Source organism: Triticum urartu, chromosome 4A (assembly GCF_056163025.1).
Source record: "Triticum urartu cultivar PI428250 chromosome 4A, HENAU_Tu73, whole genome shotgun sequence".
Classification (NCBI taxonomy): Eukaryota; Viridiplantae; Streptophyta; class Magnoliopsida; order Poales; family Poaceae; genus Triticum; species Triticum urartu.
Window position 1 is genome coordinate 598,630,603 of NC_141876.1, and position 23,191 is coordinate 598,653,793.

At 46.6% G+C, this 23,191-nt stretch overlaps 3 protein-coding genes and 3 non-coding genes across 8 annotated transcripts; 4 read left to right on the forward strand and 2 right to left on the reverse strand.

Annotated features, from left to right (window-relative positions):
• Positions 1 to 5,215: 5,215 nt before the first annotated feature.
• Positions 5,216 to 5,318, reverse strand: LOC125555213 (U6 spliceosomal RNA). The gene has a single exon (XR_007304647.2). It is a non-coding gene; the product is annotated as a U6 spliceosomal RNA (small nuclear RNA).
• Positions 5,319 to 6,297: 979 nt separating this feature from the next.
• LOC125553117 (putative thiol methyltransferase 2) lies at positions 6,298 to 8,033 on the forward strand. Its single transcript, XM_048716898.1, has 7 exons — positions 6,298 to 6,571; positions 6,665 to 6,801; positions 6,885 to 7,063; positions 7,166 to 7,265; positions 7,364 to 7,410; positions 7,536 to 7,614; positions 7,781 to 8,033. Exons 1-7 carry the CDS (start codon positions 6,436 to 6,438, stop codon positions 7,868 to 7,870), a joined length of 768 nt encoding a protein of 255 aa, XP_048572855.1. The 5' UTR covers positions 6,298 to 6,435; the 3' UTR covers positions 7,871 to 8,033.
• Positions 8,034 to 8,095: 62 nt separating this feature from the next.
• Positions 8,096 to 12,595, reverse strand: LOC125553116 (poly(ADP-ribose) glycohydrolase 1). Its single transcript, XM_048716896.2, has 9 exons — positions 11,998 to 12,595; positions 11,683 to 11,887; positions 10,564 to 10,668; positions 10,082 to 10,200; positions 9,803 to 9,946; positions 9,579 to 9,648; positions 9,099 to 9,236; positions 8,858 to 8,920; positions 8,096 to 8,405 (listed from the first exon to the last, which is right to left on the reverse strand). Exons 1-9 carry the CDS (start codon positions 12,519 to 12,521, stop codon positions 8,241 to 8,243), a joined length of 1,533 nt encoding a protein of 510 aa, XP_048572853.1. The 5' UTR covers positions 12,522 to 12,595; the 3' UTR covers positions 8,096 to 8,240.
• Positions 12,596 to 12,712: 117 nt separating this feature from the next.
• Positions 12,713 to 16,405, forward strand: LOC125553115 (pentatricopeptide repeat-containing protein At2g27610-like). Of its 3 annotated transcripts, none has more exons than XM_087519161.1 (2): positions 12,713 to 16,187; positions 16,280 to 16,405. In XM_087519161.1, exon 1 carries the CDS (start codon positions 12,773 to 12,775, stop codon positions 14,840 to 14,842), a length of 2,070 nt encoding a protein of 689 aa, XP_087375287.1. In that variant the 5' UTR covers positions 12,713 to 12,772; the 3' UTR covers positions 14,843 to 16,187; positions 16,280 to 16,405. The 3 variants fall into 3 exon arrangements, with proteins under 3 accessions (XP_087375287.1, XP_048572849.2, XP_048572851.2); XM_048716892.2 differs by having other exon boundaries at positions 12,713 to 15,704; positions 16,090 to 16,405; XM_048716894.2 differs by having other exon boundaries at positions 12,713 to 14,892; positions 16,090 to 16,405.
• A 1,693-nt stretch (positions 16,406 to 18,098) lies between these two features.
• Positions 18,099 to 18,170, forward strand: TRNAC-GCA (transfer RNA cysteine (anticodon GCA)). The gene has a single exon. It is a non-coding gene; the product is annotated as a tRNA-Cys (tRNA).
• Positions 18,171 to 21,887: 3,717 nt separating this feature from the next.
• Positions 21,888 to 21,959, forward strand: TRNAC-GCA (transfer RNA cysteine (anticodon GCA)). Its single transcript has one exon. It is a non-coding gene; the product is annotated as a tRNA-Cys (tRNA).
• Positions 21,960 to 23,191: the final 1,232 nt, after the last annotated feature.

Sequence of the window (23,191 nt, forward strand, 5' to 3'; positions counted from 1 at the left end):
CGTGTAGGCACGGCCTGGGGCGACTGGATTTTGGGCATGAAGCTCATGTCCATCCCCTTCCCCGTCGTTCCTCTACCTCCCTTCCTCCTCTCTGCTGTTCATCCCCTTCCCCGTCGTTCTACCTCCCTTCCTCCTCTCTGCTACCCTGTATCCGAGACGAGATAGGGAGGAGCCCAGCGGCGTCCGACGCGGGAGGATGCGAGAGAAAAGAGATGGAGGGGTGCGGCAGCTGTGGCGGGTGACAGGCGAGGAAGGAAGGAAGGAGAGGGGTGTGGGAGGCGGCTGTGGGAACTGGGGGAAAAGAACGCACTGTGCAAGAGACAAACAATTTGACATCGTCGCACGTCCGGTTGTCTCCGCCTTTCCTCGACCACCACGCGTAGCAACCGGATAGGTTGACTTTTATCAACGATCCAATTCACCCACGAAGGACCAGGCGAACCTCACCCAAGAAGGGCTACAAGTCACTCAAACGTGAAAAACAAGCACGGGTCAAATTTATTACCACGCAGTCAACCGATCCAATGGTCAGCAGAGAAAGTCAAAGCCCATCCGACGCCCATGAGCGATGCGCACGGGAGGAGCTCCGTGGAGGAGGGTCGGCTAGCATCCTTATAGGTTAGAATCTCTGCATACAATGTCAACGCTCGACTGAATTCAAATCATGTACGTTATGTATGTAACCCAAGCGTGCCGATGTGCACCGTGTGCGTGGGACTAGGTCTAGGTTGTTGGCGAGTCGCGTGGCGTTATCAAGGGTGCTGCCGTTGGAGCTCGCCGTGGGCCGCGCGCGTCGGAGCGCGACGCGGGCACGAGCAGAGCGGGCGAAGCGTGAGCGATCGAGAGGGAGTGGAGGCGTGGGTTGGTGCCTGGTGCGCTGGCTCGTGTATAAAGCCACGCGATGGCCGTTGTAACATGGAGTGGGCTCGAGTTCGTGCTCGAGGGAAAACAATGCCGTCTGTGCGGCGGGCGTTCGTGCGGCAGAACTCCACCGTGTCCCCCTTCTCCTCATGCTTTCTTCTTCCTTGATACGGCTTGAGCTAGAGCGAGGTGAGAGAGAGAGGGGGGTAGGTTATATTAGAGGGAGAGCTAGGGCAGGGTTTAGCAACATCACCTTCGTCTTAAACTAGCTTGTAAACAGTGCTGATCAGAAGACAAACAACAAATGATCTTGAACTTTATAGTACAATCCGATCAATGCTGCTTCCTATATATCAATATGCATGAACTCAAAAAGATCGAAATTAAGATGCACACTGCAGCCTAAATCAATAGTACTACACAGTAGACAGTACACACTAGTTACAAACTGCGCGCATGTTGAATTACTAAATAAGCAGTGCCAACGAGCAACTAGTAGCTAATGTAACCCTAGAAGGCTTGTACAGCAGGAACAACTCCCGGTCCCGGGTTCCGCGAGCGAAAGAAGGCCGGCGGCATTGGAAGCATGCTTGGGTCAGGCGACGCGACGAAGCTCGGGCCAGAGAACATGGGGCCAATGCGCGGCGCTGTCGGTTTCAGAACCATCGCCGTTGTGTCTTCCCCCTGGTCCTCTTTGTCGCCTGTCCGGCTCCGGCTCACGACGGCAGCTTGTGCGGGGCAAGGCTTCTTGTGCGTGTCCCAGCGATCAGCGGAGGTCGTGCGGCTGGGCGGCAGCTGCTTGTTGCTATCCCACCTCCCGCACGGCGAGGACCCGACGGAGCTCGTGCTGCTTCGCCGGCTTGACGACGATGACGTGCAGCTGCTGCCGGAGATGTGCTTGTTTATGTCCCAACGCTGGCAGGAGGAGGCTCGGCCGGGGCTTGAGCCGCTGGAGCACGACGAGGCTGGGCTCGTGGGCTTCTTGTCCTTCTTGTGCGCGTCCCACCTCTCGACGGAGTCGGCGCGGCCGGGCTTGGGCTTGGAGGCGAACGAAGCTGGCAGGATGATGAGGCACGGCCTCGTCGGCGGGGTCGGGAGAAGACCCGGGAGAAGCGACGCGGCGGCTTTGGCCATTGCTCGCTCAACGGAATACATTGCTGATCTCTCTCGATCCAAGAAACACCAAGCGCTTTGCCTTTCAGAGAGAGAAGGCGCCTTGGCCGGAGAAGGAACAGACGATCGATCTGATGGTATGGAGTTGGGTGGGTGCGTGGGTATATATAATAGACATCTCCCGCAGTGACGGACTCCATTTCGAATTAGGGGCGGGCCAAGACCGTCTTCGACTGCCAGTCGGCCAGGACGCCACGTACGAGACTCCATTTCGAATTACCAATCGGCAATCCGGCCGGCGGCGGCGTTGAATTGACACGTATCAGTCAGATTCGAATCGTAGTTTAATTTGAGATATTTGGTTCAACACTGTCACTTATTCGTAATGCTACAAACGATCTCCTACATTTCGGAGTATCAGTCAGATTAGACAGAGTAAACTGCATAGAACCACCCCTTTCGCCTCTTAACTCTAAAAAAATCATCACTTTACAAAACGTGACACTTTACACCGCGCCGAGAAAATGACAGTGACAAAAAACGCTGACGGCACATGCTAAGCGATTTGATGACAGTCACTAACCAACCAACTTGTCAGGCTGAGTTGGCACGGAAAAAACGCCACGTAGGAAAATTGACTTGGTCTTCTTCTCCTTTCTCTCCCTCTCTCTTTAAAGCATTTTATCAAACACCTTCAGAATGCCATGAGGTGGAGCACCCGCAGCCACAGTTGCATGAGATACGCCGCCCCTGATAGCCCTCCTCCTCCCTCCCCGCTCTCCCTCCTTTGGGTCCGGCCACATTTGAGGCGTGGACCTAGTACCCAACGCTAGTACTACCACTCAGTCCTAGCACCGAGACTGTTGCAAGTCGTTGATAATTTTTTGTATACTTGTGCCAATTAAAGTTTGAATTTTTAAATTTAAAATGTTGGTATGACATTTTAAGGAAGGACCGAGTCCGGAATGATGATATATGAGATAGAGTTGGGATAGCGCCTATTGAAGAGAAGCTTGTCCAACATCGTCTGAGATGGTTTGGGCATATTCAACGCAGGCCTCCAGAAGCGCTAGTGCATAGAGAATCTAAAGTGTGCTGATAATGTCAAGAGAGGTCCGGGTGGACCGAACTTGACATGAGAGGAGTCCGTAAAAAGGGATTTGAAGGACTGGGGTATCACTAGAGAACTAGTCATGGACGGGGGTGCGTGGAAGCTTGATATCGATGTGCCAGAATCATGAGTTGGTTGCGAGATCTTATGGGTTTCACCTCTAGCCTACCCCAACTTGTTTGAGGCTAAAGGCTATGTTCTTGTTGTTGTTGGTATGACCTTTCAAGGAAATGGTAAAACTTTTAGAGTTACGCACCCAAGTTCTCACATAATCTGACCCCAGATCAGTTAGCGCGCAAGGCACGGGCAGCATCGGCCGGAGACTGGTCCCAGATCAGATCAACTCGACCTTTCGTGGCCTCCCGTCGGAAGAAAGCCTAACTTTCGGCTCCTTCATCTTCACTACGGACAGGACGGGCCAGATCAACGTCAACCCACCAGCCCCCCTTTCCCGCACCGTCTTCTTTGGCGCATTGGCATTCGTCATCGACCGCCACGATGGCTTCCACGTGTGCGTCCCGCCACTCCAGCAGATCGCATCAGCGGTCCCATCAGGGACCGCAACGCCTTCAACATCTACCTCTAGCGTTGGGGGTATCTTCTGGCTCCAGAACGCTGGGGCTGCATACCAACGGGCGATGCAGACACACCTGTGCGGCCGGATCAGCAGCAACACTGACTGGATGGACTCGTCGTCCATTAGGACCTTGGGGAGCTGGCAGCTGTCGATGATTGGGTCTACGACAAGGGCGAATTTGCCGGGGTTTGAGATGTAATCTGGGCGATATGTTCTGCCGAAGGAGATTGTACAATATGACCGGTCTATGTACTGGAGGACGTCGGGGACACCTCCTTGATAGTTTGCTTCTATGTGCATTTGTACTCATGCTCACGGAAAAATCGGAGACTACGTTGGCGACTCTGAATTTAGGCATAACCTTCACAATCTCCAGAAATTGTAAAGGGCACTTTATACCGATTTTGTTGAGGATATGACGCATCCGTCCATTTCATATCCTCTTGAATTATCAAAAAGAGGGAGCCGCGACGCGCTGTACCACAACGTTCATAAAATTTTGGGTACCAAGCTCGATGGAGGGGGCGACTATGGTGATGGCGGCGATGTCCAGTAACTAGGGGGTTAGGCGCCGCATGCCTTTACTATAGCGGGAAGATGAAGCGGAAGGATGTGATAGGTATGTCGATTTCAGTTGTTTTGGCACTCAACAAAAGTGACCCGCCGTCACCGGTAGACAGTAAGGGCGGTTTTGATTTATCAAAAAGTGCGGCGCTTACTATCTCCCCCGAGTACTTACCTTTTTGATAAATCAAGAGGATATGAACACTATATAGGCCTCCCCCGAGTAGTTACCTTTTGTTGAGTTTTTTTTAGAAAGGCTCTCGACAAAAGCCGTCCTCAGTTGAGTCCCAGTCCGCAAAGGCGAGGTTTACCAACACCCCGTGAATGGGAACTCGGCAAGGACAGTGTTACTAGGCAAACAACATTTTCCAGTAGTGATACTAGAATCCAACTCGCAAAGAGTGATGCATGGTGGCACTGCTGCCCCATACCTCTTAATTTGTAGCAATTTTCATGCTAACGCACAAAGAGTGATGCATGGTGGCACTGCTGCCCCATACCCCTTAATTTGTAGCAATTTTCATGATCATCTCTCTTACAGTTGTTGGATGAGCTCGCTAGATGGTTGCGTAATCGAATAAACTAATGGAACATGTTTCTGCATTATGAGCAAAGCACACAGTTGCGACTGAGAGATAATCCCTTAAAACAAATTAAGGAGCAAAATCATATATGTGAGGACATGGCAACAAAAGAATGACCATGAAACTTAATTAATATTAGACTGGTATATATATAGATAAAAGACAGAAATAAGATTGAGTAGACTAGAAAACAAAAGGTTAAAAAGTTATTACACAGAGGATGTATTTTGTAATACCAGAGAACAAAAGGCCCGTGGCTTCAAGTTTGAAATGGCAGTCGTGAGGGCACTTCTGGCAGATAATGAAAACACCAAGGACCTTTATATAAGATAAGAAGTGCAGTGCACGGCTGCACGTGAGGGGCTAGAAAAGAAGATCTCCAGGGACCTGCGCGCGAAATCTCAAAAAAATTTGGACCATTTCTCGATTTGTGCGTGTCATCCTTGCGCAAGGGCCATGCTAATCTTCTCTGTATCGTTCCAATTTTATCAGATGTCCCCGAAGGGACGATGCAGCTGCCTCGCTTACACTTATAAACAGGTTCGTCGTTTCCTCGCTAGCCGATGTGGGACTAAACAAACTAGCGTCTGCCTTTACTCCCCGTGCTGTCCAGCCGGGAGCCATCGGACGCGTGGTGGGCTGCAAGCAGTCGGCTGGATCTCCTTTGGCGTGGCCCAAATTAACAGAAGAGCGTAATGGGCCTTCGTGTTTTCTTACGGAAGAACGAGCCTGGTTTTCTTTTTTAGATTGAGCCTTGGTGTTATATTGAGCTGACCTGATAATGTGTGTTGTACCTCTAAAAATGAAACGAAGATATATCTATGAGCCCGTCCGTGAGTCCATGTGGTTTCTCCTAGATACTAGAAACTAGTAGATGATGCTATGAACTACTAACATTTTTTTTTGCGTGACTATGAACTACTAGCATTTACATCTCGTACTGTGTCATGTGACATGGCACCTTGAAGCTTTCTTCTTTTAACCGCTGATCAATATTTTTCCCGGATCATGAAATTTGACTTCTTAGCTTTTTTCTAAAAAAAAAAATCGACTTCTCACTATGTGAATGCGCAGTTCGGCTTATTTCTCGTGTAAATAAATGTAAATATCTGTGCTGATGATGAGCATTGGAGGTTTTGTTTTTGTTGTTGGTGAATTTAGAATGTGGCTAGTCATCAGGTCTGCCCTTCCCCGGCACGGACGAAAACCTGGCGTAGGTGTCTCACTCTCTGGTTGTCACTGTTTCATGGATGCACAAAATTTATGGATCATGATTTTGGCTGCAGTTGTTTCTATTTGTGATGATAAACGCATACTGGTACGTCTGAGGTTTTCGTTCTGAAGAGGAACAAGAGGCCTGCAGCCACGGGCCAGTCGCTCTCTTTTACCCTTTCTTTATCTCCTTATAAGCAAATCATTCTAGAGTGAATTCGTGGCAAATTGTCTGATTTTCGCAGAGATTTGTATTTGTAAATAAAAAAGGAAACCAAACACGTATGCAGTGACGTACTTGAGGGTAAAGCGACAGTATACGGTGTATGTCTGGAGTTCTTTTCAAGGTCTGTACACCTGTTATTATTACTGTAGCGAGTTTCAGTTAAGGTACATAGGTTAGGTACAAGACAATGGCGTCGACGGCCGTGGCAGACGCGAACGCCGGGGGATTCGGTGTCGGGGCCGCCGGAGTCGGGCAGGTCCTCGACGGCTCCAACCCGGCCATCGTCCGGCTCCGGCAGCTCGTCGACGGGCCCCAGTCCTCAGGTGCTGCTACTGGCACGCTCACTCGGCATGCAATGCAATCCACTGTCGGTATATCCGTTACTAGACTGATGAAATAGCGGCGCGTGTTTGCAGAGGGGTGGAGGCGGTGCTGGGAGCAGGGCGTGACGCCGTGGGACCTGGGCCAGCCCACGCCGGTCGTCGTCAAGCTGGTGCAGTCCGGCACCCTCCCCGCCGGCGGCGCCACCGTCCTCGTCCCCGGCTGCGGCGGGGTACGTTACGTAGCACACGCTCTACTCGTTCAATTGTAAGAGAGATAATAACTGGCAACCTCATGCACGCACGCGCCCTGCAGGGATACGACGCGGTGGCCCTGTCCGGCGGCGGCCGCTCCGTGGTGGGCCTCGACGTCTGCGACGCCGTCATCCAGAAGGCCAGTCAGCGGTCATCGTCGTCGCCCGACGTGGCCTTCATTACCGCCGACTTCTTCACCTGGGCGCCGCCGGAGCCCTTCCACCTCATCTTCGACTACACGTACCTTACCGACGGAACCTTACAAGCTCTCCTACTGATCAACACTTAATTAATTAAATTCCCATTTAAAAACACTTAATAACTCGATTACTAATGTTTCAGATTCTTCTGCGCCCTTGACCCGTCGCTGAGGCCGGCGTGGGCGGCGAGGATGGAGGAGCTGCTGCGGCCGGACGGAGAGCTCATCACCCTCATGTACCTGGTAATCACCCCCACTAATCCTCCTGCCACTAAGGGCAATATATATACAAGTGCTACTAATTATCGGCACTGTAATGATCATGCATGGATGCATTTCAGCCTCAAGACCAAGACTCGGGGCCACCGTACAACACGACAGTGCTCGAGTAAGCATCACATCCCTGCTAGTATATTTTTCCTACTAGTAATACAATCCATCACAATGTTGAGAGAGACAGAAATGCCAATTCTTCATCTCACTGTCTCTTGTCAATCATCTATGCATATGCAGCTACGAGGAGGTGCTCAAACCCCTGGGTTTCTTCATCGAATCCATCGAGGACAATGACGTGGCGGTCGAGCCGCGCAAGGTATACTGGACAGCAGTTTCTATTGTTAGCCTTATTATAGCATACGTACTAGTAACAATTACAGGCTGTAGAAAACAGTGCGTGTTAGTTTCAGTCAGTTAGTTCAAAACATGTCCAGTAGTTTTGTCATGTAACTAACTTCAGGTGGCAATTTAACTATTCTCAGGGGCTGGAGAAGATCGCAAGGTGGAAGAAGACAGCCAGCCGGGGCAGAAACGCCGATATGATATCAGATCTGCCCTCTGATAATCTCTAGTTTCCTTAAAAGATTGAAATGTTTAAAAGATTAATTTTAAGGTTTTTCCCTTGAGAGGTTACAGTGGAGAGGCATGGCATGACATGCAAAATAGTATATCGATGCACACAACCCTTTCTATTATAATAATTATTTATAAAACCAATGTATGGTTATCATGTTAGTGGCACATTTTAAACAATATGTGTGTGTGTGTTTATTTCTATTGAGCAGATATCCTTCATCGATCGTGAATCGTGTGGCTGATTCATGGAAATTCTGAATTGGTCTCACACATTGCTAGTTTCTGGTCAGGGAAACAAATATCCGAGTAATGTTTTTGCAAGTTACTGTTCACACATCACACAGATGCTAACCTCACGAAACTGGGCTACTCGCACATGTAATCCACATCATTATTGGCGCTGTCTTCTGGAAGTAACCAAGTCAAAAAGCCGTCGAAAGTTTCTCTTTTGAGCCTCTGGGATGAATACTCGACAATCATGTGCCACAACTCGCCGACAGTCCATCCGTGGCGTAATACCCACTGGATCACCTGTCACAGCAGAATGATGCAAAAATTATAAGCTGAAGAGAACAAAAAAGGAAAGCTTGACAGCATGGGATTAGGACCGACTCGATTCGGTGGAGAAAAGAAAAAGGAGGGTCCCTGCCTCCATCTAGAACCATCCATCATATCTAGTTTTAGGCTTTAGTGTGCAAATAAGTTATTCTCTCCTTTCCGGTTTATTAGGCTCATCTTAGAAATCACATCACCTTCAATCATTGGTTGAGTCACACTGAAAACCAAAATTTAACAGAATTTAATGTAGGATTGCTATATTTGCCAATCCCAAGACAATTCAGTGAGTGGCCGTGGAACCATGAACACCGCTAGACAGGCAAAACTACTACAACTTCGAAAATCGGCTATATTTTAGTCGTTCTACTTCTGTGCATAACTGCATACGCAAAAAATGTGAAAAGGTTTTCATAGTATTGTGGTACCTCTTCTAATCTTCTAAGTGACGCATCCTCAAAAGTATAGTAATTAACAAAAGGTCGGTGTGCCTGCAAAATAAGAACCGCCAAATATATTTTGATCACTCCAACAATGTTCATAGTTGAATTTACCGGTATAGACATTTAACCTTCTTTAAAAAAAATGAGGTATAGATATTTAATTGGGAACAAACAGATGAACTCCTATTCCTGAAAATTCCATTGTGTAATAACATTTTTCCTGTACCTGTGATGCGCCAAGCCACTGAATCATGCTCTTAATTTCAGGGTTTCCACCAAAAGCCCCACAACCCCAGTTTCCGGTTGAAACTCCTACACAGTCAACTGAGTTGACACTTGGATGATTATCCTTGGAATTAGAATCCTGGAACCATGTGTTAAAAGTTAAAAAAATGATCAAAAGTTCAGAACATATAGACACCACCTTCTAATGGCGTGCATGTGTTTTAGGTATTTTAGGCCACTACTTATCATGTTAGACCTCATTTGAAATTATATACACATGCAGCAGAACTTCATTCCGACAGTTTATTACTTTATTGGTCGACGGACATAAAATAAATGATAGGGGCAAATACATGCTATCAAGTCATTTTCTGAACCTTAGCAGAGATGGAGATGATAATGTTTGCCACTTGTGTTTGAAATTAGGTAATTCATAGAAGGATTCAATTAACAGAAACTTCATGGCTTGTTAGGTAAACACCTGGAAAGGCTTCACATCGAACTGATGCTTTGATTGATCCAAAAAACCAACAAATGCTTTGTTCACTTCCCTGCAGAGATGTAGTACCGATGAAAATGAATTAGGAAAACAAACAAGTATACAACTATATTTCGTTTACGAAGGATAGCGACCACAACAAGCTACCAATAAATCATGAAATACTGTGATACATTGCTCTGAAGTGAAACATGAACAAGACATACCTTAAAAGACCACTAGTTTCATACTGTAACTTAGTTGGGCAGTCCAAGGCATCAATTGCTACAATCCTAGTTTTTCGTCGACCCATTGCATCAAGGGGCTTCGTATCTAAATAATCACCGACAAAGCGGAATGAGGAGCCGTACCTGAAAGAAGCAAATGAAGTGTCCATTTACAATGTAAAAATCATGCTGGAAATGCCATAGCTAATTAGTATTGTCAGACTTTTTCTTTTCATTTATGAACTAAATCAAGCGAAGGGTGGAAAGATTTAAACTAACCCCATATACTGTGAGAACCTTTCAGCACCGACAATTTCTATAGCCTCATTATCTTCCATTGAAGCCATGAAGAGCATGCCTACAATCAGTTCTGGATTTATCATGAAACGGATCTCTTCCTGTACCATAGAATAGATATAGCATCTATGAGAAAACCATAAAAAACTTGCATCATTGTAATTTATCTTAACTAATCAACTTGCACAACATCAAGGTGTACTATCCAGCAGATTGATGACATAGCATGAAGGTACTTCAATTTGCATCAGACACCCATGAAGTCTTATAAAACTGGTCTTAAGATAGTGACACAACAATAATTTTCTATGTACTCCGTAGCATAGAAGATGATGGATAAGTGACATACAATTCATACAGAACGAATGTAGGAATATATTCTAAAACTAGTGCTAAACAAATAACGCCTCATAATTATTGCAATCCCAAATGGGCACATTTCTTATGAAACTGAAAAAGGAGACCTGCACACAACCCCTGGAAAGTGCACCTCCTCCCAGATATTTATTAGCAAAATCAACTTCGAGGGCTTCTTCTTCCTCATCTTCTATCAAACCCGAGGAAATTACCTACTAATGAAAAGAAAACAAACAATTAGCACTTCATAATAATTGTAAAGAACATGAGGCATTTTGATAACATTATGATAAAAGATAACCCTAGCTGTTGTACTCCAGTGTCACAGAGTTATCCATTCCTACTAGCCTTATTTCCATTATCGTGCAATAACAGGATACAGATAATTTATCACGCCGCATAGCATCATCTAAATGCTCATAAATTAATAACTCAATATTGCAGCATACAATTCTCCCAGGATGAAGACACATGATGGAGAACAAACGGATAATAACATAAAAAAAGACAAACACATTTACTTTTCCAGTGTGTCCAAAGCATGCCTGCCAGGTCATGCTAATTTAAAAACAAACGACTATTCTAAACAGACCTTCATAGAATGACAGAAGATTACAAAACTCAATTTAATAGCCATGGCGAATTTGCTCAGTACTCCTAAGATCTCATTACAGGAAACTACTCACATTTAATTGAATACACCTTCACCCTTATGGTTTAGCTGCAATATTTTCTTGACACTTGGAAAAAAATAACCACAGGCATGTACAATGAGCAAGTTGAACTTCATGTAACATACACCGGTTGCCTGTTTTGAGTTCCCAAATCCCAAAATGACCACACATGTCTGAGATTGGAAAATGTCGTTTCCGAGGATGCCTAGGGCAATGGTAATAGACTGAAATATGACTGTAAATGTGAAATATGTAGACAAGTAGCTATTCTATGTTGTTAGAAGACCAGATTGTTGTCTTGATATTGCTTGAGCAGCTAAATCTCTGCTACCTGATGGTATCACCTTCTAGGATGGTTGTTAATAGATACAAATTAATCGACTTCCTGCAAGCTATGTCACATCATGTACAGAGGCATATGCTCTGAAACAATGCTGGCTAGAAGTTCAGCTTTGATTTAACCAACGCAGGTGAACCCAAATAACTTGCACACTACATAATTTCAGAGGAGCCCTGCATAAGGGCTAAAATTGAGCATATGAAGCCACTTACCCGGAATGGGCAGAGGGGCACGCTAGATTTAATCCAGGCATCACTGTCAGGGTAGGTAACATCACCGGAGAGGGAGCCGCGCGGAAGAACCTTGCGCTCAAACGACACAAAACCGGCAGGTGTAGACGCAGTCACCCTCTCGAAATAGTGAGCAATGCACCTCACTTTGTGCTCCTGGCTCTGCCTCGCATTGTTAGTCAATGCCCTGCCAAACCATAGAAGCATAGGAGATCAGTAAGAACAGCTAGTCAATTTGACACTACAAGGTTTAATTAAACCCTACGATGCCCAAATGAACCGAAATTGATGGCATACGAGAACAAGGCGTCGAAATTGATGGCCGGGAGGCGGGCCTCGCCGCGGCCGGCGGTGGGGAACAGGCAGAAGAGCGCGCAGGCGAGCAGCGCGGCGGCGAGCTCCTGGCCGAGGAGCACGAGGCCCGCGTCCTGAGACGCCAGGAGACGGAGCCCGGTCGCGGCCCGGGCGCCGGCGTAGTGGTCCTCGAGCAGCGCGGGGAGGCGGAGGAGGAGGCGCGCGAGGCGCGGGAGCACGTCGGAGAACCAGTCCCGCGCGTGGGCCCGCGAGAGGAGGTCGTCGAAGAAGAGCGCGTAGCCCTCGGCGGCCCGCGCGGGGAGGGCCCGGAGGGCCAGGGCCTGGCGGAGGTCGCTGAGCGCGTCGGCGAGGACGTCGCCGGATGTGACCCGGCTCACGTCGGGGCCGAGGGACAGCGCCCTCAGCTGCTCCTGCGCCGCCGCCGGCCAGAAGAGCGCCCCGCCGCGCAGCACCACCGGCAGCAGCGGCAGGATCGACCGCAGGTCGCCGCGCGCCTCCATCTCCATTGCTGCTCTCTCTCTCTCTCTCTCTCTCTCTCCTTCTCTCTCTACAGCTTTCCCTTCTCTCTCTAGCTTCGCTTGCGTCGCCGTTGGGCCTCAATGTGTATTCTTTTGTTGGGCCGAACACGGGCTCGTACCGGCCCACGAGAGCATTGCGGCCCAATTGCCACACTGGGCTGAAGCTTATCCATTTCCAGCTTGTTGGTTCCTCTGCGGCTCAAGCTCTCTGCTGCCATGGGAGTGGACACGGCCGAGCAATGGCCGCGCCGCACGCCACGCTGCCCCCGGCGACAGCAAGCCCGCCGCCGCGCCGCGGCCTCCGGCGCGAGACGGCGGAGGTGGTGCGCGACTGCAAGAGGCTGGACGGGCTCATGAAGGCCGGCAGGCTGGCGGACGCCCTGGACCTGTTCGACCGGATGCCGCGCAAGAACGTCGTGGCCTGGACCTCGGCCGTGTCCGGGCTGGCACGCAACGGGCGCCCCGAGGCCGCGGTCGAGATGTTCGCGGACATGGCGGAGTCCGGCGTCGCGCCGAACGACTTCGCGTGCAACGCGGCGCTGGCGGCGTGCGCGGCCGCGGGCGCGCTCCGCGCCGGGGAGCAGCTGCACTCGCTCGCCGTGCGTGCGGGGCTCGCCGGGGACGCGTGGGTTGGGAGCTGCCTGGTCGAGCTCTACGCGCGGTGCGGCTCCACGCGAGCGGCCGAGGCCGTGCTGGCCCGGATGGAGTCGCCGGACGTCGTGGCGTACACCTCGCTCGTCTCGGCCTTCTGCCGGAGCGGCGAGTTCAAGCGAGCAGCGGAGGCACTCAGCCAGATGATGGAGCGGGGAGTGGAGCCGAACGAGCACACGGTGACGAGCATCCTGGCGGCGGCGTGCTGCCCGCTGGTTCTCGGCGTGCAGATACATGGCTACATGATCAAGGCGATGGGCTCGTCACAGAGCGTCTACGCGTGGAGCGCGCTGATCGATTTCTACTCAAGAAATGGTGAGCTCGACATGGCAAAGACGGTGTTCGACAGCCTCCAGTGCAAGAACGTGGTCACCTGGTGCACCATGATGCAGCTGCACATCAGAGATGGTAGGCCGGAGGATGCACTGCAGCTGTTCGACGAAATGATCTCGGAGGGCATTGTTGATCCAAACGAGTTTGCATTCTCGATCGCTCTTGGTGCCTGTGAGTCCATCGCTCTGGGGAGTCAGCTTCACTCTTTGGCCATCAAACGTGACCTGGCGAGTGATCTCCGGGTGTCGAATGCCCTGCTTTCCATGTATGGCAGGAGCGGCCTCGTCGAAGAGCTCGAGGCCGTGCTCCGCAGCATCGAGGATCCAGACATTGTCAGCTGGACAGCAGCAATCTCTGCATACTTCCAGAACGGCCATGGTGAGAAGGCCATAGCACTGCTCTCCCAGATGCACTCACAAGGTCTCATGCCAAACGACTATGCCTTCTCCAGCGTGCTAAGCTCCTGCGCAGACCTGGCATTGCTGGACCAAGGGAGTCAGTTCCATTGCCTAGCCCTGAAGCTAGGGTGCGACATGAAGATCTGCACGGGGAACGCGTTGATCAACATGTACTCCAAGTGCGGCCAGATCGTGCCCGCGAGGCTCGTGTTCAACGTCATGGATCACCGTGATGTGACGTCCTGGAACTCGCTGATCCACGGGTACGCGCAGCACGGTGAGGTGGACATGGCATTGAAGGCGTTCAGCGAGATGTGTTCCATTGGCGGTGAGCCCAATGAGTCGACGCTCCTGGGAATCCTAGCAGCTTGCAACCACGCCGGGATGGTGGATGAAGGTGTGGCATTCTTCAGATCAGCAATGGCCGGCCGGTATGGCGCCTTCCTGACACCCTCACACTATGCCTGCGCGGTCGACATGCTGGGCCGTAGTGGCAGGTTCGACGACGCCCTCTGCCTGATCGAGGAGATGCCTTTTGAGCCCGACGTCCTAGTGTGGAAGACGATGTTGGCGTCATGCAGGCTGCACGGCAACCTGGAGACGGGGAGGCTCGCCGCCGAAAAGCTCGTGGGGCTCTCAGGCCAGGACTCGGCAAGCTACGTGCTGATGTCTGGCATACATGCGATGCACGGGGAGTGGCGCGACGCCGACATGGTGCGGCGCAGGATGGACGAGGCTGGGGTGAAGAAGGAGGCCGGGATCAGCTGGGTGGAGGTCAGGAACGAGGTGCACGCCTTCGTAGCCCAGGACGCGTCTCACCCGGACTCGCCGTCCATCTACCGAATGCTCTGGGAATTGTCTAATGCCATGCGAGATACAGCCTATGATGAAGATGTTGAATTGTTGGATGTACATATGCAGATTTAGATGTGAAAAAAGTAGTGCATATCCTACTAGGTTCCTCCATTTCTGACAAGGTAACTGAGTCTTTCTTCTTTTCCAATTGTCACTTGCATTACACTGTTCTTTGTAGCTACTGGTATAAGCTTACAAATATGTGAATGATAGGTGCTGTATGCTATGTAGGCATGTAGCAATATGAAATTATCAATAGCATATTGTTTTCAGTCTGTAACAATTAAAATGTGCTGCAGAAAGTTGATTAAAACACCTTTCAGTGTGACATCGACGATTGCTATGCTTTAGTTTTATTTACTTACCCCATTTGGCAGTAGACTCACTAGTAAACTGGGTTTATAACTTCCAAGGAACCATCCTGTATTTTGATATTCTTAGACTCAGGTATGGCTGTAGCATGGCCTTCTCAAGTACTCCAGGTGTGGCACTACACTAACTAATCACATGAACAGAACAGACACTTAGCTACGGGTTACACTCACAGTTTGGACTGTGACTTAAAAGATTGCCTCGGAACGTCAACCAAATGAGCTAATTTCTCTAGATAGTTGAAGTGAATGAGGGAAGAAGCTTGTATTCTCAGAGGAGAGAATTTTCTTAACAAGTTCTCAAGAAGATTGGTGATACATATGATGGAATTGTCCGTTCAGTGTTCCACTATGGTGTATTGGTTCACCTGCAATTTTCTGATGCCACTGGCCATACCTTTGGTCATTTTTGTTGTAAATATTCCAGAGTTTGACAGCAATGATGCTGAAACAGCAAGTTATTTATCTTACTGATCTTGTACATATCTCTGGGATCTCTTGGTATCTTGTCCAAGATTTTGTAAATGAAGGTGATAGCATCAAGATCAAGATCATATTGATATGTAAGTGTCAAGGTATCTAGGTGATCAAATATTGAATTTATGTTACAGAACATTTTCTAGATTCTACAAACCAAAAGTAGTTAAGGTATCCAGGAGTATGTGTTTTCTCCTGGAAATTATTAGTAAAATCATATGCATTCAAGTGCACACCTAGTTTGTTTGCAGCAATTATATATTTGCATTTATGGAAGAGTGAACTAATGCTGTGGCATTTATACAATACACAGAGCTTTTAAGGGTTAGTTGAATAAAATCAAATTAATCTAATTCAGGCATGCACTCCATTGGTGCTGATAAGGGAAATCAGGAAGCACTGGGTTTCTCTATCTTGAACCAGAAAATCATGTTAAATGATCTGACATGCTTGCATTCCATACACAAACAGGGAGAAATCAAGGATAGCTTTACAATCAGGCAATTGGAGGAAGATCCTCTACTGGAGCCGATCCTCTACTGAAGCCATTGGACAAAATTATTCCTTTGGTTGGTTGTTGAATAAAACTGTGTCCCAGTGGTGCGTTATCAGCTACTATGTTCTTGTAAAAGTGGACTCATGTAACAATCATGTTTTGTAGGGAACTGATATATCACCTGATGCTCAGATCAGGTCATTACCTACAGAAAAGAAGTTGAACTTCTTTCAATACTTGATGGCGTATGTAATGAACTTTTTACAGGAGGAAGGTAATGGTTTGTATTTTTGTCTAGTATCCAGTTTCTAGTTTGTGTATTAGAGTACGTCATTAGTCATTACTACGTATATCCTGGGGTCATATTTGGTATCATGTGGGAGTGAAGATATGGCCCATTACATGGGGCGTGGTCAAGAAATTGTTCCACAATGATGGCCCCAGTGGCTCCAGTAGTAACAGGATAGAAGAGAAAGACAAGTTCACTGGTGCTATGTCGAACACTTTCGGACAGGTATATACTACTACTTGTATCTGCTTGAACTTAAACATCTTATTCGGATTTAGAACAATATATCAAGTACCACTTTGGCCTCGCATGTTTCAGGACATGCCCCCCGATCACATTACGAACCAGCTGACTCATTCTTATCATATGTGCGGAACTCCACTTGCGCATGAGCTTCTACGCATGGAATCGGGCACACCCACCGATTTGTTGCAGGTGATTTTCGAGGTATGGCATGAAATGTTGTGTTATGCTGCCAACCGCTGCAGCAGAGATTCTCATGACAGGCACCTCAGCAGTGTTGGCGAGTTCATTACAGTTGTATGGTTATTGGCACGGCAAATCCATGGATTTCAGCAGCCTAGAGGAAAAGGCGGACACTCTTCTGTTTGTATAGATAGAAAATTTATGTGCAAATGACTTTTGAGAATGAAAAACATTTGGAGGAGTAATTCTGAGAATTCCAAAGGGGCACATCAGGCGCATTTTCTTGTCAGGTGGTTGTGGAAATGTGCTAGGAGATTGAGACATAAAATCTTCTTCTTTTGGTTCTTGCTGTATGCACCAGGAACCCGCTCAAAAGAAAGACTTTCCGTGTGCCGACCTATGTATGATTGTGTTCTCTGTGATGAACAAGTGGAGGAGACTGCTCTTCATCTTTCTTTGGATTCTTCAGTTGCTCAAAATTGCTGGAATTCCATCATACTCCCTCTGTTCCGAATTACTTGTCGCAGATATGGATGTATCTAGATGTATTTTAGTTCTAGATACATCCATTTCTGCGACGAGTAATTTAGAACGGAGGGAGTACCTGCTAAGCGCAGAGGTGTCTCCCTCTTTGATGAAGTCGGCTTAGTCATTCAAGTTTTTCCTAGAAACATTTCCATGTACATCATAATCATGGGATGTTCGATCATATGGATGCAAAGAAATAGGCAGATTTTCATAATTGAAACCCCTCGGCTTATCTTCTGGACACACTTTCTCAAGCAACATCTTCTGCCAAAGGGCAGAGGGTGAAGAACAGACATGACAATTCTAGGACATCAACTGTAGGAGGGGAAATATCTGGAGCGGGTTTCAAAGATTTCTGCTTGCCTGGTGAAAAACATAAAAAATGTAGGAGAAATCACTAAGGAAGAATAAAAATCATGTCAGCAAAAAGACTAATTACCACTGCTTAGCTTTCAATTTGCCTCTGACCATCAAATTAAATGTGAATAACCCGTCCTCCTCTCTTTGAAACAAGGGGCGCTTCGGGTTCTGTGCGTGCTTCAAACAATTTTGAGACAAGATGAACATAAGAGTTTGAAACCATTTCTCCAAATACAATGCAACAGAATTCGTTAAGACATATCAGTGAAAATATGCAACAGAGAAAGTCAAATATGAAAGGAGACCATTAGTTCCCACTATTGATAATCATAGCTCATAGATAGTTTAGATAAAGGTAATATCAAGTAAAACGTCAACAAAGGGTCCATAGCTCAGTGGTAGAGCAATTGACTGCAGATCAATAGGTCACCGGTTCGAACCCGGTTGGGCCCTCTATATTTTTTTCCTTTTCTATATACTGTCTTGCCCCTCCACACTTTCTTCTCAAGTGTTTTACTCCTTCTTTGCCATATGCTTAATTCCTTCTGATCCGTTATGCATTTTTGCCATGTCGATTCTTCCTTGAGAGAATTGTTATGGTTACATACATTAGATGGTTACCACTATTGCTATTTGAATAGTTCTCAAATACTTCAAAATTAAGGCAATTATGTATATTATGTGCAGCATGATAGACTAATATTACGTATTTTTAGACATGTAGGAAGACCATTTATCCAATGAAGCCCCTTCAATCTAAAAATAGTTTTCATAACCCAGGAACTGGCAATCCATGAGCACAGCCGTAAAGTACGTGCACCTAATTTGCGATGGCACTACGGTTGATATGCATATGTGTAAGTTCCTAACTACCGTTCCAATGCCGTTCTTTCATCCCCTACAAGTTAGACGTGATCTTGCCCGCGCCCTTGTCAGGGAGTTCCTCCGGCGGCTCCCCTTTGTTAAAGACCTCGATCGTCAGTGGTGAGGGGGGTCACCGGACCCACGTGTGTGGATAGTTTTAGGCCAAAGTAGCTTAGTTTCAAGGTTGTTCATCGTCTTGGCTTCAGCGTCGGTGAATAAAGTTTCTTCAGATCCTACTCCGAGAAGGCGATCGGGCCTATGGTTGGGGTTGGATTTGGAATCCAGTTTGTTCAAGTAAGGATGGTACGACGGTGGCATCCTCGCGGTGAACCTATGTCCTCGGGCTTCGCCATTGTGACGGCGTTTTCTCCAGCGTCGGCGCGGAGCTTGGGAGGTAGTCCAAGGACGGATGCAGATTGTGGTCTGCATCGACGGCATCTGGAAGATGGTGGGTCGTATGCTAGCTTTGTGGTACGTGGATGACAGGTATGATTTCCTCCTCCGACGTCTTAGTCATGTGGGGGTGCCAGATCTGGAGTTCGATGGCGTGTCCAGGTGTTGCCTCAATCTGATTTATTCAACGGTAATGGTTTCGCCTTTGGCGAGCCACCTTGGAGGTCTGTAAAGCTGCATATCAATGATGGAGCCACGTCGAGCTCGGGGTGTGGAGGTGATCCGTCAATTTTTTGTTTGATGGCTGTTGTGGTGGTGCCAGAGACAGGTGTCGGGCGTTGGTGCCAAGGTCAAAGATTTCTTCGGTCTTGTTTGTAATTTTACTCCATGGCTAGTGTTTCTTTGTTCAAAGGCTAGTGTTTCTTTGTTCAAAGGCTAGCGTTCTATTATTTTCAGCTTTGGCAGGTCAGTACGTACGTGGCTTGTACTATGGTCCTTATGATATAAATAAGACACGTACTACCAAGCAAAAATAAACACTAGCATTCTAATCCATATCTAAATCTCTAAGGATGCAAGCTAATATTCAATTTGCATTAACAATACATAGTGAACCAATTAATATTCAAACACAAGGATACTAACCCATAGCCAATCTTATTGTTTGTGTAAATATATATATACTAGGGTAAAATGAAATAATACTAATGGGTCCATATCTCTGTGGTAGAGCAATTGACTGCAGATCAATAGGTCACCGGTTCGAACCCGGTTGGGCCCTTGTTCTATTCTATTTTTTATTTCCTTTTTCAACTACTGTCTTGGCCTTCTCCACTTTCTTCGCAAGTAATGTTCTAAGTGCGTGTTGATTCTTCTTTCTGAGAACCGTTGTGCTTACACTAGATGGTTACTGCTATTCGACCAGTTCTCAAGTACTCCAAAATTGAGCTTATTATTGTGTGGAGCATGGAAGAGCAATCTACGCATTGTTAGACATGTAGCAAGGAACATTTCACAAATCAGGGCCCTTTAAAAAGAATCTAAGAATGGTCTACACAACCCAAAAGTGGTATGGTAGTATGAGCAAGTTGAACTTGATGTAACATACACCAGTTCCCTGTTTTGAGTTCATAAAATCCCAAGATGCCCCCACATGTGATATCTTCACTTCTTTATAGACCAAAATATTGATGGAACTGTGAAATAGGAAGACAAGAAGCTATTCTATGTTGTTACAAGAGCAGATTGTTGCCCTGATATTGCTTGAGCAGCTAAATCTCAATAAGCAATCCAGTATACCAGATGCTCTTATATTTCTTTATAGAAGGAGTACTAACTAATTAATCAAATTTTTGTAAGCTATACATCATCTCGTGTAAAGAGGCATATGGCGTGAAACAATATTGGTATCAAATTTTTTCCTTTTCTATATACTGTCTTGCCCCTCCACACTTTCTTCTCAAGTGTTTTACTCCTTCTTTGCCATATGCTTAATTCCTTTTGATCCGTTATGCATGTTTGCCATGTCGATTCTTCCTTGAGAGAATTGTTATGGTTACATACATTAGATGGTTACCACTATTGCTATTTGAATAGTTCTCAAATACTTCAAAATTAAGGCAATTATGTATATTATGTGCAGCATGATAGACTAATATTACGTATTTTTAGACATGTAGGAAGACCATTTATCCAATGAAGCCCCTTCAATCTAAAAATAGTTTTCATAACTCAGGAACTGGCAATCCATGAGCACAGTCGTAAAGTACGTGCACCTAATTTGCGATGGCACATACGGTTGATATGCATATGTGTAAGTTCCTAACTAGTGTTCCAATGCCGTTCTTTCATCCTCTACAAGTTGGACGTGATCTTGCCCGCGCCCTCGTCAGGGAGTTCCTCCGGCGGCTCCCCTTCGTTAATGACCTCGGTCGTCAGTGGTGAGGGGGGTCACCGGACCCACGTGTGTGGATAGTTTTAGGCCAAAGTAGCTTAGTTTCAAAGTTGTTCATCGTCTTGGCTTCAGCGGTGGTGATGGCGTCAGTGAATAAAGTTTCTTCAGATCTTACTCCGAGAAGGCGATCGGGCCTATGGTTGGGGTTGGATTTGGAATCCAGTTTGTTCAAGTAAGGATGATACGACGGTGGCATCCTCGCGGTGAACCTATGTCCTCAGGCTACGCCATTGTGACGGTGTTTTGTCCAGCGTCGGCGCGGAGCTTGGGAGGTAGTCCAGGGACGGATGCAGATTGTGGTCTGCATCGACGGCATCTGGAAGATGGTGGGTCGTATGCTAGCTTTGTGGTACGTGGATGACAGGTATGATTTCCTCCTCTACGTCTTAGTCATGTGGGGGTGCCAGATCTGGAGTTCAATGGCGTGTCCAGGTGTTGCCTCAATCTGATTTATTCAACGGTAATGGTTTCGCCTTTGGCGAGCCACCTTCGAGGTCCGTAAAGCTGCATATCAACGATGGAGCCACGTCGAGCTCGGGGTGTGGAGGTGATCCGTCAATTTTTTGTTTGATGGCTGTTGTGGTGGTGCCAGAGACAGGTGCCAGGCGTTGGTGCCAAGGTCAAAGATTTCTTCGGTCTTGTTTGTAATTTTACTCCATGGCTAATGTTTCTTTGTTCAAAGGCTAGCGTTCTATTATTTTCAGTTTTGCCAGGTCGGTACGTACGTGGCTTGTACTATGGTCCTTATGATATAAAAATAAGACATGTACTACCATGCAAAAATAAACACTAGCATTCTAATCCATATCTAAATCTCTAAGGATGCAAGCTAATATTCAATTTGCATTAACAATACATAGTGAACCAATTAATATTCAAACACAAGGATACTAACCCATAGCCAATCTTATTGTTTGTGTAAATATATATATACTAGGGTAAAATGAAATAATATTAATGGGTCCATAGCTCAGTGGTAGAGCAATTGACTGCAGATCAATAGGTCACCGGTTTGAACCCGGTTGGGCCCTATAGTTTTTTCGTTCTATTTTTCTTTCCTTTTTCAACTACTGTCTTGGCCTTTCACACTTTTTCTCAAGTATTTAGTATTTACTCTTTCTTTTTTACCATATTAGCTTTATTCCTTCTCAATCCCATTGTGCATTTTTTTGGCATGATGATTATTCTTTGAGAGAATCGTTATGCTTGCATTACCGAAAAAGGCTTTCGCCCCGCTTTATATATAAAGCAAACCACACATTACAACCGGCCATACAACAAGAAACAAGAAAATACATCGACAAGATACACAACTCCACGGAACAGCTAACGAGCTCCGAAGGACCAGTAGGACATCGGAGCCCACGACGGCCTCTGATCATGACATCAACGACTGCGACAAGGGAGCTATTCTCCACAGGAGGAAAGCCACACTCTGTCCCTCCCATGATTATTGCTATTCCAATATGCTTGCATTACATGGTTACTGCTATTCCAATAGATTAGTTACTTATAAATTCAGAAAATTGTGTATTATATTCTGTAGAGCATGATAGAGTGATATACGTATTTTTAGACATCTAGGGCCCTATAGTTTCGGGAAAGTTTCAGGTGATACCAAGTCTTAGGTGATACCATGATACAGACTTCTGGACCGTTGGATCTCAGATCCTACGGTTTCTGAGGAGCTCTAGTACCCGCATGTAATTTTGAGACTCTTGAATGATTCTTTTGCAAAATATTGAAGAGCCTCTAGGAGCCGTCAGATCTGAGATCCAACGGCTCATAGAAGCCTGTATCATGGTATCACCTAAAACTTGGTATCACCTGATATTTTCCCTGTAGTTCCCTATAGTTTTTTTCCTTCTATTTTTCTTTCCTTTTTCAACTACTGTCTTGGCCTTCCACACTTTTTCGCAAGTATTTAGTATTTACTCTTTCTTTTTTACCATATTAGCTTTATTCCTTCTCAATCCCATTGTGCATTTTTTGGCATGATGATTATTCTTTGAGAGAATCGTTATGCTTGCATTACATGGTTACTACTATTCCAATAGATTAGCTACTTAAAAATTCAGAAAATTGTGTATTATATTCTGTAGAGCATGATAGAGTGATATACGTATTTTTAGACATCTAGGAAGAACATCTATCCAATTAGTCCCCTTCAAGAGAATCTAAGAATAGTTCATCAAACTTGTTTAAAAAAAGCCAAATCATGTTTTGTGCATGACGTGCACACCTTGTGTTTATGTGTTGCCTT

Excerpts from the sequence above, each read along its gene's own strand:
- LOC125553117 (XM_048716898.1), top strand. The coding sequence starts at position 6,436 with ATGGCGTCGACGGCCGTGGCAGACGCGAACGCCGGGGGATTCGGTGTC. Across the intron at positions 7,266-7,363 it reads TCATCACCCTCATGTACCTG|CCTCAAGACCAAGACTCGGG; the intron begins GTAATCACCCCC and ends GATGCATTTCAG. Across the intron at positions 7,615-7,780 it reads TGGCGGTCGAGCCGCGCAAG|GGGCTGGAGAAGATCGCAAG; the intron begins GTATACTGGACA and ends AACTATTCTCAG.
- LOC125553116 (XM_048716896.2), bottom strand. The coding sequence starts at position 12,521 with ATGGAGATGGAGGCGCGCGGCGACCTGCGGTCGATCCTGCCGCTGCTG. Across the intron at positions 10,201-10,563 it reads TTTCCAGGGGTTGTGTGCAG|GAAGAGATCCGTTTCATGAT; the intron begins GTCTCCTTTTTC and ends TCTATGGTACAG. Across the intron at positions 8,921-9,098 it reads AGTGGCTTGGCGCATCACAG|GCACACCGACCTTTTGTTAA; the intron begins GTACAGGAAAAA and ends CTTATTTTGCAG.
- LOC125553115 (XM_087519161.1), top strand. The coding sequence starts at position 12,773 with ATGGCCGCGCCGCACGCCACGCTGCCCCCGGCGACAGCAAGCCCGCCG.